The sequence below is a fragment of the Primulina eburnea genome, chromosome 1 (genome assembly GCF_022965805.1).
Source record: "Primulina eburnea isolate SZY01 chromosome 1, ASM2296580v1, whole genome shotgun sequence".
In the NCBI taxonomy this organism is placed as follows: Eukaryota; Viridiplantae; Streptophyta; class Magnoliopsida; order Lamiales; family Gesneriaceae; genus Primulina; species Primulina eburnea.
In genome coordinates, this window is record NC_133101.1 from 62,005,110 (window position 1) to 62,019,132 (window position 14,023).

The 14,023-nt window shown below is 41.1% G+C and overlaps 1 protein-coding gene across 1 annotated transcript; it reads left to right on the forward strand.

The window, feature by feature from the left end:
* The first annotated feature begins 206 nt into the window (after positions 1–206).
* Positions 207–8,945, forward strand: LOC140809330 (uncharacterized). Its single transcript, XM_073166924.1, has 9 exons — positions 207–1,353; positions 1,402–1,533; positions 1,681–2,075; positions 2,592–2,730; positions 2,889–2,941; positions 3,069–3,182; positions 3,282–3,440; positions 3,618–4,328; positions 8,664–8,945. Exons 1-9 carry the CDS (start codon positions 207–209, stop codon positions 8,943–8,945), a joined length of 3,132 nt encoding a protein of 1,043 aa, XP_073023025.1.
* The last annotated feature ends 5,078 nt before the right edge of the window (positions 8,946–14,023 follow it).

The window sequence follows — 14,023 nt, forward strand, 5'->3', positions numbered from 1 at the left end:
TGTCTGGGATGGTTAGGAGTTGGGTTTGTGATGAGGGAGTTGGATGAAGATATTATCTGCATGTGTCTGTGCATTTGACTTATTATTGGTGATTTCTCGATGTGATTGATTGTTCTTTAGTTGCGTGTGCTTTCGTGCGAAAGGTGTGATGATGATTACTGAATTGTAATTGTTAAATGTTATGATTAACAATTTGATTTCCAGTGATGGCAGCTAGAGAACAGGTACATCCACACGAGGAAACAGAAGAGGTTGACAGTGGGTTTGGACAGATAAATCCATTGCCACCTCCTCCTATGGGACAGGCACCTGCAGATCAGCCTTTATTGCCTGGTGAGTTGACTTTGGCACAGTTCAGTAGTTATCTTCCGTCGAGATTTGATAGCTCTGAGACTGGTGAGCAAGCAGAGGAGTGGATTGAGAGGATAGAGCGGATATTTGTGACCGCTCCGTGTGCTAGGTCTGCTTGGTTACGATTGGCTACATTTCAGCTTTCGAGGAATGTACTATTGTGGTGGCAGACGACTGAGGCCGGATTGAGAGCCCAGGGCCGTACTGTTGATTGGGATGTGTTTCGGGCTCGTTTTCTTGATAAGTATTTTTCTATAGCAGCCAGACAGAAGAAAGAGAAAGAATTCGAATATTTGAGACAGGGCAGTATGTCTGTTGCTGAGTATGAGTCTCGGTTTTCTGCATTGCTGAAATATGTGACACATGTTGCTACGAATGTTCATGCTAAGATGAGGCATTTCTTGAAAGGGTTGAAGTTAGAGTTATTTGATCGTGTGCAATCAAATAACCCGATATCATTTGAGGATGCAGTGACGAGGGCTGAGATGACTGAGTTGGTTATGCAGGAGTATGGGGCTCAAGGACGATTATCAGAGCCGACTAGGGAGTCATTGCGACCACAGGGACAGTCTTTTAAATATCAGAAGTGTTCATCTTCTTCTTCAGCATCATCTGGGAATCGTCGATTTGATTCACGACGGGGTGAGAGCCGTGGGAGCAGTTCTCAGTCTGTTCAGGGGCAGAGAGGGGAGTCCAGAGCAGTGAGATGTTTTCGTTGTGGGGGACCTCATCTGATCAGAGATTGTACACAGACCGAGATCACCTGTTTTGAGTGTGGCGGTGTTGGTCATCTGGCGAGACAGTATCCTAGTCGTGAGGGACAGCGAGAGCCTAGGAGTGCTAGAGGTAGATCCTCAGAGAGAGGAGGACGACAGCCTCAGCAGTTTACACCACGATCTTATGGAGGACAGCCACATATGCAGGGAGCTGGTCCGCCTCAGGCACAGGTGTATGCTTTGACCAGGGAGCAGGCAGAGGAGGCACGAGAGGAGATGATAGCGGGTAAGTGTTATTTGTGTTCTTATCCTGCTTACATTCTTATTGATACAGGTGCCTCGCATACATTTATATCGAAGAGGTTTGTGGCTGAGCATCATATGCGCTCGTCTCCATTGTCTATGCCTCTTTCTGTTTCGACACCTTCTGGAGTTGATATATCAGTTGTATCTATGATATCAGATGGCATTATTTCTTATGAGGGCTATGAGCTGAGATCTGATATGATTATTCTAGAGATGACTGATTTTGATTGTATTGTGGGAATTAATGTGCTGAGGAGATATTGTGCGACAGTTGATTGTTATCAGCGGGTGGTATATTTTTATACAGATGAGAAAGAACGTTGGACATTTTATGGGAAGGGTTCTCGTCCCCGTGTTCCGTTGGTATCTGCCATCCGGATGTCTCGGTTATTGGAGCATGGGCATGAGGGTTATCTTATTTATGCTGTAGATGTGACAGAGAAGAAGAAAGAGGTGGGAATAGAGGACATACCTTTAGTTGCTGAGTTTGCCGATGTATTTCCTGATGAGATTCCAGGCTTCCCACCAGCTCGTGAGGTGGAGTTTGGGATCGAGTTGATGCCAGGTACTTCCCCTATTTCTCGTACTCCTTACAGAATGGCACCAGCAGAGTTGAGAGAGTTGAAAGCCCAGTTGCAGGACTTGCTGGACAAGGGATACATTCGCCCTAGTGTATCGCCTTGGGGTGCACCAGTCTTATTTGTGAGAAAGAAAGATGGAACGATGCGGCTTTGTATTGACTATCGACAGCTGAATAAGGTAACGATTAAGAATAAATATCCCCTCCCTCGTATTGATGATTTGTTTGATCAGTTACAGGGAACCTCGGTATATTCGAAGATTGATTTGAGGTCAGGATATCATCAGATACGGGTTAGAGAGGAGGATATTCAGAAGACAGCATTCAGGACCAGATATGGGCATTACGAGTTTTTAGTTATGCCGTTTGGGTTGACGAATGCTCCAGCTGTGTTCATGAGTTTGATGAATAGGATATTTCAGCCTTATCTCGATTGATTTGTTATTGTGTTTATTGATGATATATTGATATATTCCAGGAGTGAGGCTGAGCATGCAGGGCACTTGCGTTCAGTGTTACAGGTGTTGCGAGATAGACAGTTGTATGCCAAACTCAGTAAGTGTGAGTTTTGGTTGGATCGAGTGGTCTTCTTGGGTCATGTTATATCGAGAGATGGGATTTCTGTTGATCCAACGAAGGTCGAAGCCGTGTTACAGTGGTCTTCACCTACATCTGTACCTGAGATTCGTAGTTTCTTGGGTTTAGCAGGTTATTATCGTCGATTTATCGAGGGATTTTCAAAGATTGCTAGACCTTTGACACAGTTGACCCAGAAAGGTGTGCGATTTCACTGGTCTGAAGCATGTGAGAGGAGTTTTCAAGAGTTGAAACACCGACTGACGACTGAACCGGTGTTATCAATCCCTACAGAAAATGAGAGGTTTGTTGTTTATACTGATGCATCATTACATGGTTTGGGATGTGTTTTGATGCAGGATCGACATGTTGTGGCATATGCTTCGAGACAACTGAAACCACACGAAACAAGGTACCCCGTGCATGACTTGGAGTTGGCAGCCATTATCTTCGCCTTGAAGATATGGCGACATTATTTATACGGTACCTCGTTTACGATTTATACTGATCATAAGAGCTTGAGATTTTTGTTTACTCAGACAGAGTTGAATATGAGACAGAGGCGATGGTTAGATTTGCTGAAGGATTATGATTGTGAGATTGAATATCATCCTGGTCGAGCCAATCTTACAGCTGATGCATTGAGCCGTAAAGTGAGTTGTACTGCAGAGGATGTCAGTCGCTTATCAGCTATGATGATATCTTGTTGTTCCTTGGGATATGATTTTGATATCTCGACGACTCCTATCCAGGTATCTACCTTATTAGCTGAACCTGATATATATGGTTGTATTCGTGATGCACAGATGACAGATGAGAGAGTTCAGCGATGGAGGGAGTTAGTGTCTCAGAAACAAGATACTCGTTTTAGAGTGGCTGATGATGGCAGTTTGAGGATGAATGATAGATGGGTAGTTCCTGATATATCTGAGTTGCGCCAGGGCCTGTTGCGGCGTGCACATTGTAGTCGATATTCTATCCACCCTGGTGGCAAGAAGATGTATAAGGATCTACGTTCTCAGTTTTGGTGGAAGGGAATGAAACGTGATGTGATTGATTTTGTACGTCGATGTCTCAATTGTCAACAGATCAAAGCTGATAGGAGAAGGCCCGGAGGTGAATTGAGAAGTTTAGAAGTACCGACTTGGAAATGGGAGCACATATCGATGGATTTTGTGACTCATTTGCCAAGAAGCACTGGAACTATTGATGCTATTTGGGTGATTGTTGATCGATTGACAAAAGTTGCACATTTTATACCCTATAGCATGAGTAGTACATACTTGACGATGGCACAATTGTATATACGAGAGATCGTACGGTTGCATGGGATTCCAGTGTCTATTATTTCTGATAGAGATCATCGATTTACTTCTCATTTTTGGGAAGGATTGCAGACTGCGATGGGGACAGAGTTGAGATTGAGTACAGCTTATCATCCTCAGACAGATGGTCAGACTGAGCGTACTATTCAGACGCTGGAGGATATGTTGCGTGCTTATGTCATGGATTTTAAATCTGGTTGGCACTCATCTATTCCATTGGTAGAGTTTGCGTATAACAATAGTTATCAGAGTAGTATTCAGATGGCTCCATTTGAGGCATTGTATGGGAGACGTTGTAGATCTCCGTTATACTGGGATGATGTTGATCGAGCTGCGGTTACCGGTCCTGATATGATTCATGAGATGGAACAGAAAGTAAAGTTGATACAGCAACGATTGAAAGCAGCTCAAGATAGACAGGCCGCCTATGCAAATAAAAGACGAAGACCCTTAGAGTTTCAGCAGGGCGATCGAGTATTTTTGAAAGTTTCTCCTTGTAGTGACCCGTTCCAGAATCACCTACTAATCAAGAACTAAGCATGCAATTAACTTAATTAATAATAATCAGAGATAACAGCGGAAATATGGCCAACGACAATAGTTATACAACCCAATCGAAAACAGAACAACTCAAAATATATTCGGTACAATCATATCGAAATAGAATAGCACTGAAAACCAACCAACTACTCACTGTCCTCCTCCTGCTCTTCCTGAGCCATCCAACCTGATGCCTGCCCCGTGGGAATGGGGTGTCCAAGATAAACAAAACCGAGGACGTGAGCGATAAGAACGCCCAGTACAAAAGCATGAGTATACAAGCCTATATGAAATGCACATGCTATGATATGATACCAGGGTAGTCAAGAAACAGGAGTAACAAAGGATCTCAAAATGCTCAGTCTAGAGGCGCCAAGTGGATAGTGCCGCGCGGTACTCCTCTGGGTCACTGCATCCACTACAAGAACAGACGTGGACCTAAAATGTCCCGGATCACCGAAGCCCTCCGGACCCGTCGGCCACTGTGTACTCTCGGTGTCCATGCGTCCACAAGACAAGACAGGGCTGAGCGGCCCCACAAGATATAGCTTATCTCGAAAGAGATACAGCTCAACAGTAAAGGCTATCTCGAAGGAGATACGGCTCAACATGAAATGCAACATGCATCATAAAACGTGACATAATAGCATGCATCATATGACATATATCAATGCACCACATAATCATGCAACACATATAAGGATGTATACTCGACCAGGATATCTCGGATAGTACTTTCGTACCTCTATCACAGCAAGCCTAGCCTTACGCAACACCGCGAATCAGGTCTAGAACAAGCCTACGCATCAAAAGCATACCCAATGAACAATACTACCATGCTCAACTAGCAAAACCAGTACTACCAAAGGTTTAGGGTTTACCTTCGTCCGTCGACAGCCCTTTGATGTCGATTGCCTCGTAACTCAGGCGTCGCTACACTACCAATCCAGCTCTTGGCTATCGCTCGACCGACAACTAACCCTAGAAACCTTCCAAACCTCTCAAATATGAGACACAACTCAAGAATTTGCAATGCAAAATGAGGAAATCCGAGCACTATTTATAGGCTATGTTCGGATCCACCGAACCCACTTCGGAACGTCCGAACTCCTACGTGTCCATCGGCTCTTGACACCTCATGATCGGATCCACCGAACCTACACTTCGGATCATCCGAACTTCTACGTGTCCATCGGCTCTTGACACCTCATGATCGGATCCACCGAACCTACACTTCGGATCATCCGAACTTGCATGTAAACTGACGTGTCGATCAACTCTTGACACCTCATGATCGGATCCACCGAACCCACTTCGGATCGTCCGAACTCTTCGGTGCTACCGAACCATCTTCGGTCCGTCCGATCATGACCACGGTCAAAATTACACATTAAACCTTCTTAATCACCATTAATCCGTTAATTACCCAATTTGGAATTCGGGCTACTACATTCTCCCCCCCTTAAAAGATTTCGTCCTCGAAATCAGGCTTAGAGGATGAACAAAACGAAATAACAACATCGTTATTACATCTCAATTGTTGTTGAACACAACTGATCTAGAAAATCCCGAAAGACTCGATTCATCAGATCCATGAACACTGCTGGCGCATTCGTCAATCCAAATGGCATAACTAGAAACTCGTAATGCCCATATCGAGTACGAAATGATAACCCGATCGCAAGTCAATCTTGGAGTAAACAGAGGTACCCTGAAGCTGATCGAACAAATCATCGATACGAGGTAATGGATACTTGTTTTTTATCGTCACACGATTCAGCTGGCGATAATCAATGCACAATCGCATAGATCCATCTTTCTTCTTGACAAACAAGACTGGGGCTCCCCAAGGTGAAACACTCGGGCGAATATAACCTTTATCAAGAAGGTCCTGCAATTGCTGCTTCAATTCTCTCATCTCTGACGGAGCAAGACGATAGGGGCACGAGAAATCGGTGCAGTCCCTGGCATTAACTCAATGCCAAATTCCACCTCTCTAACCGGAGGAAAACCAGGAATCTCATCTGGGAAAACATCAGGAAATTCACAAACAACTGGAATATCATCTATACCAACACTACCTGTGGAGGAATCAATCGCATAGATGAGGTAGCCTTCCCCGCCCGCCTCTAAAGCACGACAGGCTTTCAGAGCAGATACCACTGGCATCGGAGGTCGCGCTCCCTCACCATAGAAAAACCAACTAGAGCTCTCAGTCGTACGAAACTGAACAAGCTTCTGGTAACAATCCACGGTAGCTCGGTAGGTAGTCAATAGGTCTATACCTAGAATACAATCAAAATCTTCCATCTCCAGGATCATAAGATTCGCAATCAATTCGTTACCCTCAAAATCTAAGGAACAACCCATCACTAGACGCTTAGCTAACACCGAATGACCCATCGGGGTAGAAACAGAAAGAATGACGTCTAGAGAAACATACGGTAACTTATGACGCTTAACAAATCGTGCAAATCAAAACGCCTAGGACCATCCCGACGATGACGATGTTCACGATGACGCCTATGATCGTCCTGGTCACCCCAACGACCTACACTTCCCTGACTACTCTCATCACCAAAGTGGTCAGCCATCGCTACAAGATAGAATGGGGAAAATGGTAAAATGGTCAACGAAAATCCCAAAACAGAAATCTATATCCCAAAATCGTAAGCATGCTCTGATACCATAAATGTAGTGACCCGTTCCAGAATCACCTACTAATCAAGAACTAAGCATGCAATTAACTTAATTAATAATAATCAGAGATAACAGCGGAAATATGGCCAACGACAATAGTTATACAACCCAATCGAAAACAGAACAACTCAAAATATATTCGGTACAACCATATCGAAATAGAATAGCACTGAAAACCAACCAACTACTCACTGTCCTCCTCCTGCTCTTCCTGAGCCATCCAACCTGATGCCTGCCCCGTGGGAATGGGGTGTCCAAGATAAACAAAACCGAGGACGTGAGCGATAAGAACGCCCAGTACAAAAGCATGAGTATACAAGCCTATATGAAATGCACATGCTATGATATGATACCAGGGTAGTCAAGAAACAGGAGTAACAAAGGATCTCAAAATGCTCAGTCTAGAGGCGCCAAGTGGATAGTGCCGCGCGGTACTCCTCTGGGTCACTGCATCCACTACAAGAACAGACGTGGACCTAAAATGTCCCGGATCACCGAAGCCCTCCGGACCCGTCGGCCACTGTGTACTCTCGGTGTCCATGCGTCCACAAGACAAGACAGGGCTGAGCGGCCCCACAAGATATAGCTTATCTCGAAAGAGATACAGCTCAACAGTAAAGGCTATCTCGAAGGAGATACGGCTCAACATGAAATGCAACATGCATCATAAAACGTGACATAATAGCATGCATCATATGACATATATCAATGCACCACATAATCATGCAACACATATAAGGATGTATACTCGACCAGGATATCTCGGATAGTACTTTCGTACCTCTATCACAGCAAGCCTAGCCTTACGCAACACCGCGAATCAGGTCTAGAACAAGCCTACGCATCAAAAGCATACCCAATGAACAATACTACCATGCTCAACTAGCAAAACCAGTACTACCAAAGGTTTAGGGTTTACCTTCGTCCGTCGACAGCCCTTTGATGTCGATTGCCTCGTAACTCAGGCGTCGCTACACTACCAATCCAGCTCTTGGCTATCGCTCGACCGACAACTAACCCTAGAAACCTTCCAAACCTCTCAAATATGAGACACAACTCAAGAATTTGCAATGCAAAATGAGGAAATCCGAGCACTATTTATAGGCTATGTTCGGATCCACCGAACCCACTTCGGAACGTCCGAACTCCTACGTGTCCATCGGCTCTTGACACCTCATGATCGGATCCACCGAACCTACACTTCGGATCATCCGAACTTCTACGTGTCCATCGGCTCTTGACACCTCATGATCGGATCCACCGAACCTACACTTCGGATCATCCGAACTTGCATGTAAACTGACGTGTCGATCAACTCTTGACACCTCATGATCGGATCCACCGAACCCACTTCGGATCGTCCGAACTCTTCGGTGCTACCGAACCATCTTCGGTCCGTCCGATCATGACCACGGTCAAAATTACACATTAAACCTTCTTAATCACCATTAATCCGTTAATTACCCAATTTGGAATTCGGGCTACTACACTCCTTTTCGTGGCACAGTACGATTTGGTATGAAAGGAAAGTTGGCACCGAGGTATGTTGGCCCGTATGAGATATTGCAGCGGGTAGGCACTTTGGCTTACCGATTGGCTCTACCTCCATCTTTATCTGGTATTCATGACGTGTTTCATGTGTCGATGTTGCGGAAGTATGAGCCTGACCCTTCACATGTGTTGGATATTTCTGAGATTCAGTTAGATCCTGATGTGTCTTATGTTGAGAGACCAGTTTGTATTTTGGATCGATCTGAACGGAAGCTTCGTAGTAAGCTTATACCGATGGTGAAGGTTCAGTGGGAGCATAGAGGTGTCAAGAGGCCACTTGGGAGACAGAGCGGCATATGAGGGAGCTCTACCCCTACTTATTCTGATGGTATGACGTATCTTTATTTATGCATGTTATTACAGTTGTTGATTAATTTCGGGGTCGAAATTCATTTAAGGGGGGTAGAAATGTAATGCCTGAAGTAATATTACAAGTCGTTGATTTAGTAATGTAAGATTACTAAATAATTAATTAATTTTAAAGAGGGAAATATGACATATTTTGGTCATATGAAGTCCAGATGCTTTGAGATTTGGATATAACGTAGAAAACTCTAAAATATAGAAGTTCCATGTTTTGAGTTTTGAAAAATTTGATTGTTTGACTGATCCAAATGGATATACCGGTGTTAAAATGTTAAATATTATATATTATATTATATTATTTTATTAATATAATATTAATAAAATAATATTAAAAAAATAAAAAAAAGGATAAAGTTGAAACTCACTTAGTTTCAATATTTCTACAGAAGACACAGCAGAGAGAGAACGAGAGAATAGGAAAGAAAGTTTTCGATTTTTTTCCTTTTCGATCGTGCGACTTATCGGTTTATCCAATCGACGAACCGACTTCAGTTCTGGGATCGTTGACACGAGGTCTTCGATTTGAGGTATAAATTTTATAGTTTTGGTGATGTTTGAAATTCGTCGATTTATGGAATAAATCCGATAAATTGTTAAATCATACAAAAATTAAAGATTGTTGAGTAGTGTATGATTTTAACGAAGTAGAGAAGATTATAGTGGTGTTATTTTGAATTATTCCTAATTTGTTTTAATTAGGGATTTTTAATCGTTGAATTGAAATTGGTGAGTTGTTTGTCAGTTGTTATTAATTCTGATTGTATATTCGGAGTCTACGAAGTATAGGCTACACGTTGATATAAAGTTTTCGTAATTTGACGGATGTTGTAAAATAGCCTATTATTTGAAGTTAATTAATTAGGGTGTATTTGATGGTAGTATTGTGAATTAAATACACCAGATTATTAAATTGTTGAACAATACGAATTTATAATCGAGTTTTATATTTTGTTGAATTAATTGTTGTTGGGCTATTTGATGTTGTATATTGAGGCTGTTATGATTGTGTTGATACGGTGACAATGATCTGATATTATTGTTGAATTATTTAGATACATCACAAGCCTCGGGATCAAAGAAATAGCCAGGATTTATATATACTCGATTATCAGGTACGTGTTGACGTACGAGCATATGTTGTTATTGTTTAGTATTGATGAATACTATTGTGTTGAACGATGATAAATCACTGGATTGGGTGATTTTATATTATATATGTTGTTGTTTATTATTGTCGATGTTGTTGGCTGTCGTTGTTGGGAGACGTCACGTTGATGTTGTTCGTTCAACGATATTGCCGTCGCCGGAGTTGGGGTGCGACGTATCGTGGATGTTATTCGTTCGACGATATTGCTGTCGCCGGTGTTGGGGTGCGACGTATCGTCGATGTTATTATTCGTTCGACGATATTGCTGTCGACGGTGTTGGGGTGCGACGTATCGTCGATGTTGTTGTTCGTTCGACGATATTGCTGTCGCCGGAGTTGGGGTGCGACGTATCGTCGATGTTATTGCTGCAGTGTGTTGTTGTTGAGATTGTTGTTGGCTGATTTTCCAGAAACGGCAAAGGGGGTATTTCTATTATGATTTCAGTTATATTTTATGTTGTTAATATAACTGTTATGTATTACGATGATGATTGTTGTATATGCTCACCCTTTGAGGGTTGTTTCTGTTGGGCAGGTTACAGGACTATGCGTGAGACAGGATAGTGGTGAAGGACTAGGTGTGTCTAGTCAAACAGTCCTGTAGTTGATAGTAGATAGAGACAGTATAGCTTATTGTCTTATTTGAGTTGTATGTGTGTATTTATTATACTGTTTATGCTACACTGACGTAGATAGTGTGGTGATTGCATTATTTTGTCGTATATGCATTATATTATTACGTCGTCGAAAAGAAAATTTTTATGCATATGACGTCACATGTTGTATGATTACGTGGCGAGGTTTGGGGCGTCACACTACTTCAATATGCGCCTCCAATCAACCGGTCAAGCACGCTGCAACAAAGATCAAGTAATCTAGTGTGAACTCACAAGACCTTCGATAATTTTTCTATCATAAAAAAAAGATTCGCACTTACCGTCTCTCTGTACGATTCCAAACCGCCAACAACAGCTTCTTGAACAAATTCTTCACCTATATAAACCAATTAAGACCAATGGAATGGGCATAAAAGAAAGATCCACGGTTAATATTTATAGATAACTTTAAATTAACAACCAACAAAATTACACACCACGGCCTTCCAAGTCTTCCGCGGCCCGTATGTCAAGAATCCAAATACTAGCTCATAGTATGGCACAGATCCCACACCAGGTGTAGTATCTAGCTCATACTCGTAGGCTAGGGCATACGTCATTGATGTGAAATTAACAACAAGCATCTGCAAGAGAATACCTATGACACATTAATATGAATTTTTTTTAAATTTTTTTAAAGGCTTTCGAATAACAAAGAATGTTCCGTACCGACGGACACAGATGTCGAAAGAGGAGATTGTCGAAATAACAAACCATAGGCAAGTGCCCCTTGCAAATCATCGAGTACGTGAACATGCTGATGGGAGAGTCCTCCCAGGGAGGTTGGTGGAAGAAGAGGCACGGTCATAACCTTTAAATCTGAAATTAAACTCCCAAGCCATGTCCACTGGAAGAAACAAGCCAGTGATAATGCTGTCACTTTCCATTTCTCAGCATGTGGGAAACTACCGATGGATTTGTAGATCGACACACCTAGTAAAAATCCGATGAATGTTACAAACTTGTTCACCCATTGTTTCAGCCAAAAAAGACCACCAAACATGCACATCATGTTTAGGTCCACCAGAGATCTCATCACCTTTAAAAAAAATGATATCAGAAAGAAAGAAAAAAAAAATCTCAAATAAATCAAAACATAAAAACTTTACCGCGAGTTTCACAATGCTGCGGTAAATCCCATCAGAAATATATGGAACTACAGATGCAACTATTTTTGACATTATCTCCATTTTTAACAGAAGTGAAAGAGAGAAGAGACCAGAAGTGAAAGAGAGAAGTGAAAGAGAGAAGAGACCAGAAGTGAAAGAGAGAAGTGAAGGAGGGGTTTTGCGTATGAGAGAAAAGATATGCACCAAAATATGTACGTTGTCACTTGTCCGGTTTAAGTCCTATTTTGTACACTGAATGTGCTATATTAATGGACGGGTGCTTAGGTTAATGTAGAAAAATATTTTCAGATCACACTGCAAACATGCTTTCTCTTTTCAGTTTCGTTTTTCGGTAAGTCATTTAGTTTCGGACTCATGTCTCATATATTAATTGATTTGTTACCTTTTTTCCCTTTTTCTTTAGGTAGAAAAATACATGTATGTAGCCAACTAGTCTCACTTATTGAATTTTTTAACCAGACATGCAAAAATAACGACAATTAAATATTTGTTCCTAACGCAAATAAGAAAAAGTCAAAATTGACCCAAAAAAAAAAATTTAATGTTGAATAATATACCCATATTCTATCATTGTTTTTATATTAATTAATTTAAATTTGAACGAATTACCAAATAACTTAAGTCACTATTCACTTATACAAACCAAATAATCTTTAGGACTTTCTAAATGTCACTTTATACAATTATATATATCGTCGTGTTGCACTACAGATTAATTTGTTATATATGATGATTAATCTACAATAGATTATAATATATGTAAATCAATAAACAAAAAAGAGATTATTATCTTTTTATATTTAGAAATGTTGCATGTTTCCTCCTTAATAAAAATAATATTGGTTCTGAAGTCGCTAACATGAAAACTGCGTATGATTTGAAAAACAACCAGAGCTCTCGTATTAATTTACGTACATCATTTAATTTAAAATTAATGAACATATATAGTCATATTAGATGCGCCACATTTTTACATTTGCTCAAAAACCTCTGATTCTCATCTCGAATGTCAATGTACTAAAAATCCCATCCTTGTTTTTTGGTCAAAGCCTCTTTGAGAAACCTGAAAAAAGAAGTAGGGCTGAAAACTCATGCAAGTAGATTACTATTTTTGAACTAAACACCAACCCGCTCCTCAACTAGGCTTCTGACAATATTATAATTAAATACTTAATAATATTTCTGATCGTTTTTATGATAATTATATTGCATTAAAATTTTTTATTATATATTCGTAAATTTTCCAACTAACCAGTCAGATAAATAAAGTTTCATAATACATGAATGAGCTAAAACTTGATTGTTTATCCAATCAATTTTAATTAATGAAATTGAAACCCATTCTTGTGATATTCCTGTTCCATTTCATATATTTTCTGTAGCAGAACTTACATTGTTGTGACCAAAAGTTATGAACATAAATGTATTATTCCATAGAAAGCAGCGCATATTCTGTATCGTCTCCAACTCTTACTGGTTCTACTGGCTACTCTGCAGAGAGGGGCTTTCAGTTTCATTCAACCAACTTTGAACCCACCTGATCTTCTCATCAGCTTAGCGCTGGACTTGATCACCCTGATCGTGGTGCTGATTGCTTACATATTGGGCCTCGTGGCCATGGAGCTGGTACTGAAATGGTTGTGTATTGTACTCTTAGGTAGTGAAATCGGTTTTGTTATGTCACCCTGTTACTATATATCCACATCGAAAAATTGGAAGAGAAGTTCACGAGTGAGGGCTCCTCTGCTTAAAAGCTACACGAGTCTAGCTGCTGGATCTGCTAGACCTATTGATTAGCTATTGCATCATGAAATGTAAATTTTGTGTTGGTGTTGTGTGTTATTTAGAGCATAAAATCTGTATGCTTCTTTTGAGTAAGACAACAGCTATCCCACATGATCCAGTTGAACTTGAAACATTCAAATTTGGATCTGGTCAGATCCACCAAATTAGGCCCGGATTTGTTGATTTCCGTTGGACTCATTTCAGGCTTTATATTGGGCTTTAGAAGAGCCCATCGGGTCCAAACTTTAACATATCCAACGATTGTTTTAGTTTATACATTTCCAACTTCCTAAA

Bases quoted from the DNA above. Each gene is read 5' to 3' on its own strand.
- LOC140809330 (XM_073166924.1), top strand. From the start codon at position 207: ATGGCAGCTAGAGAACAGGTACATCCACACGAGGAAACAGAAGAGGTT. The intron at 3,183-3,281 runs GTGAGTTGTACT...ACTCCTATCCAG, and splicing joins CTGATGCATTGAGCCGTAAA to GTATCTACCTTATTAGCTGA. The intron at 3,441-3,617 runs GTAGTTCCTGAT...AATTGTCAACAG, and splicing joins TGAGGATGAATGATAGATGG to ATCAAAGCTGATAGGAGAAG.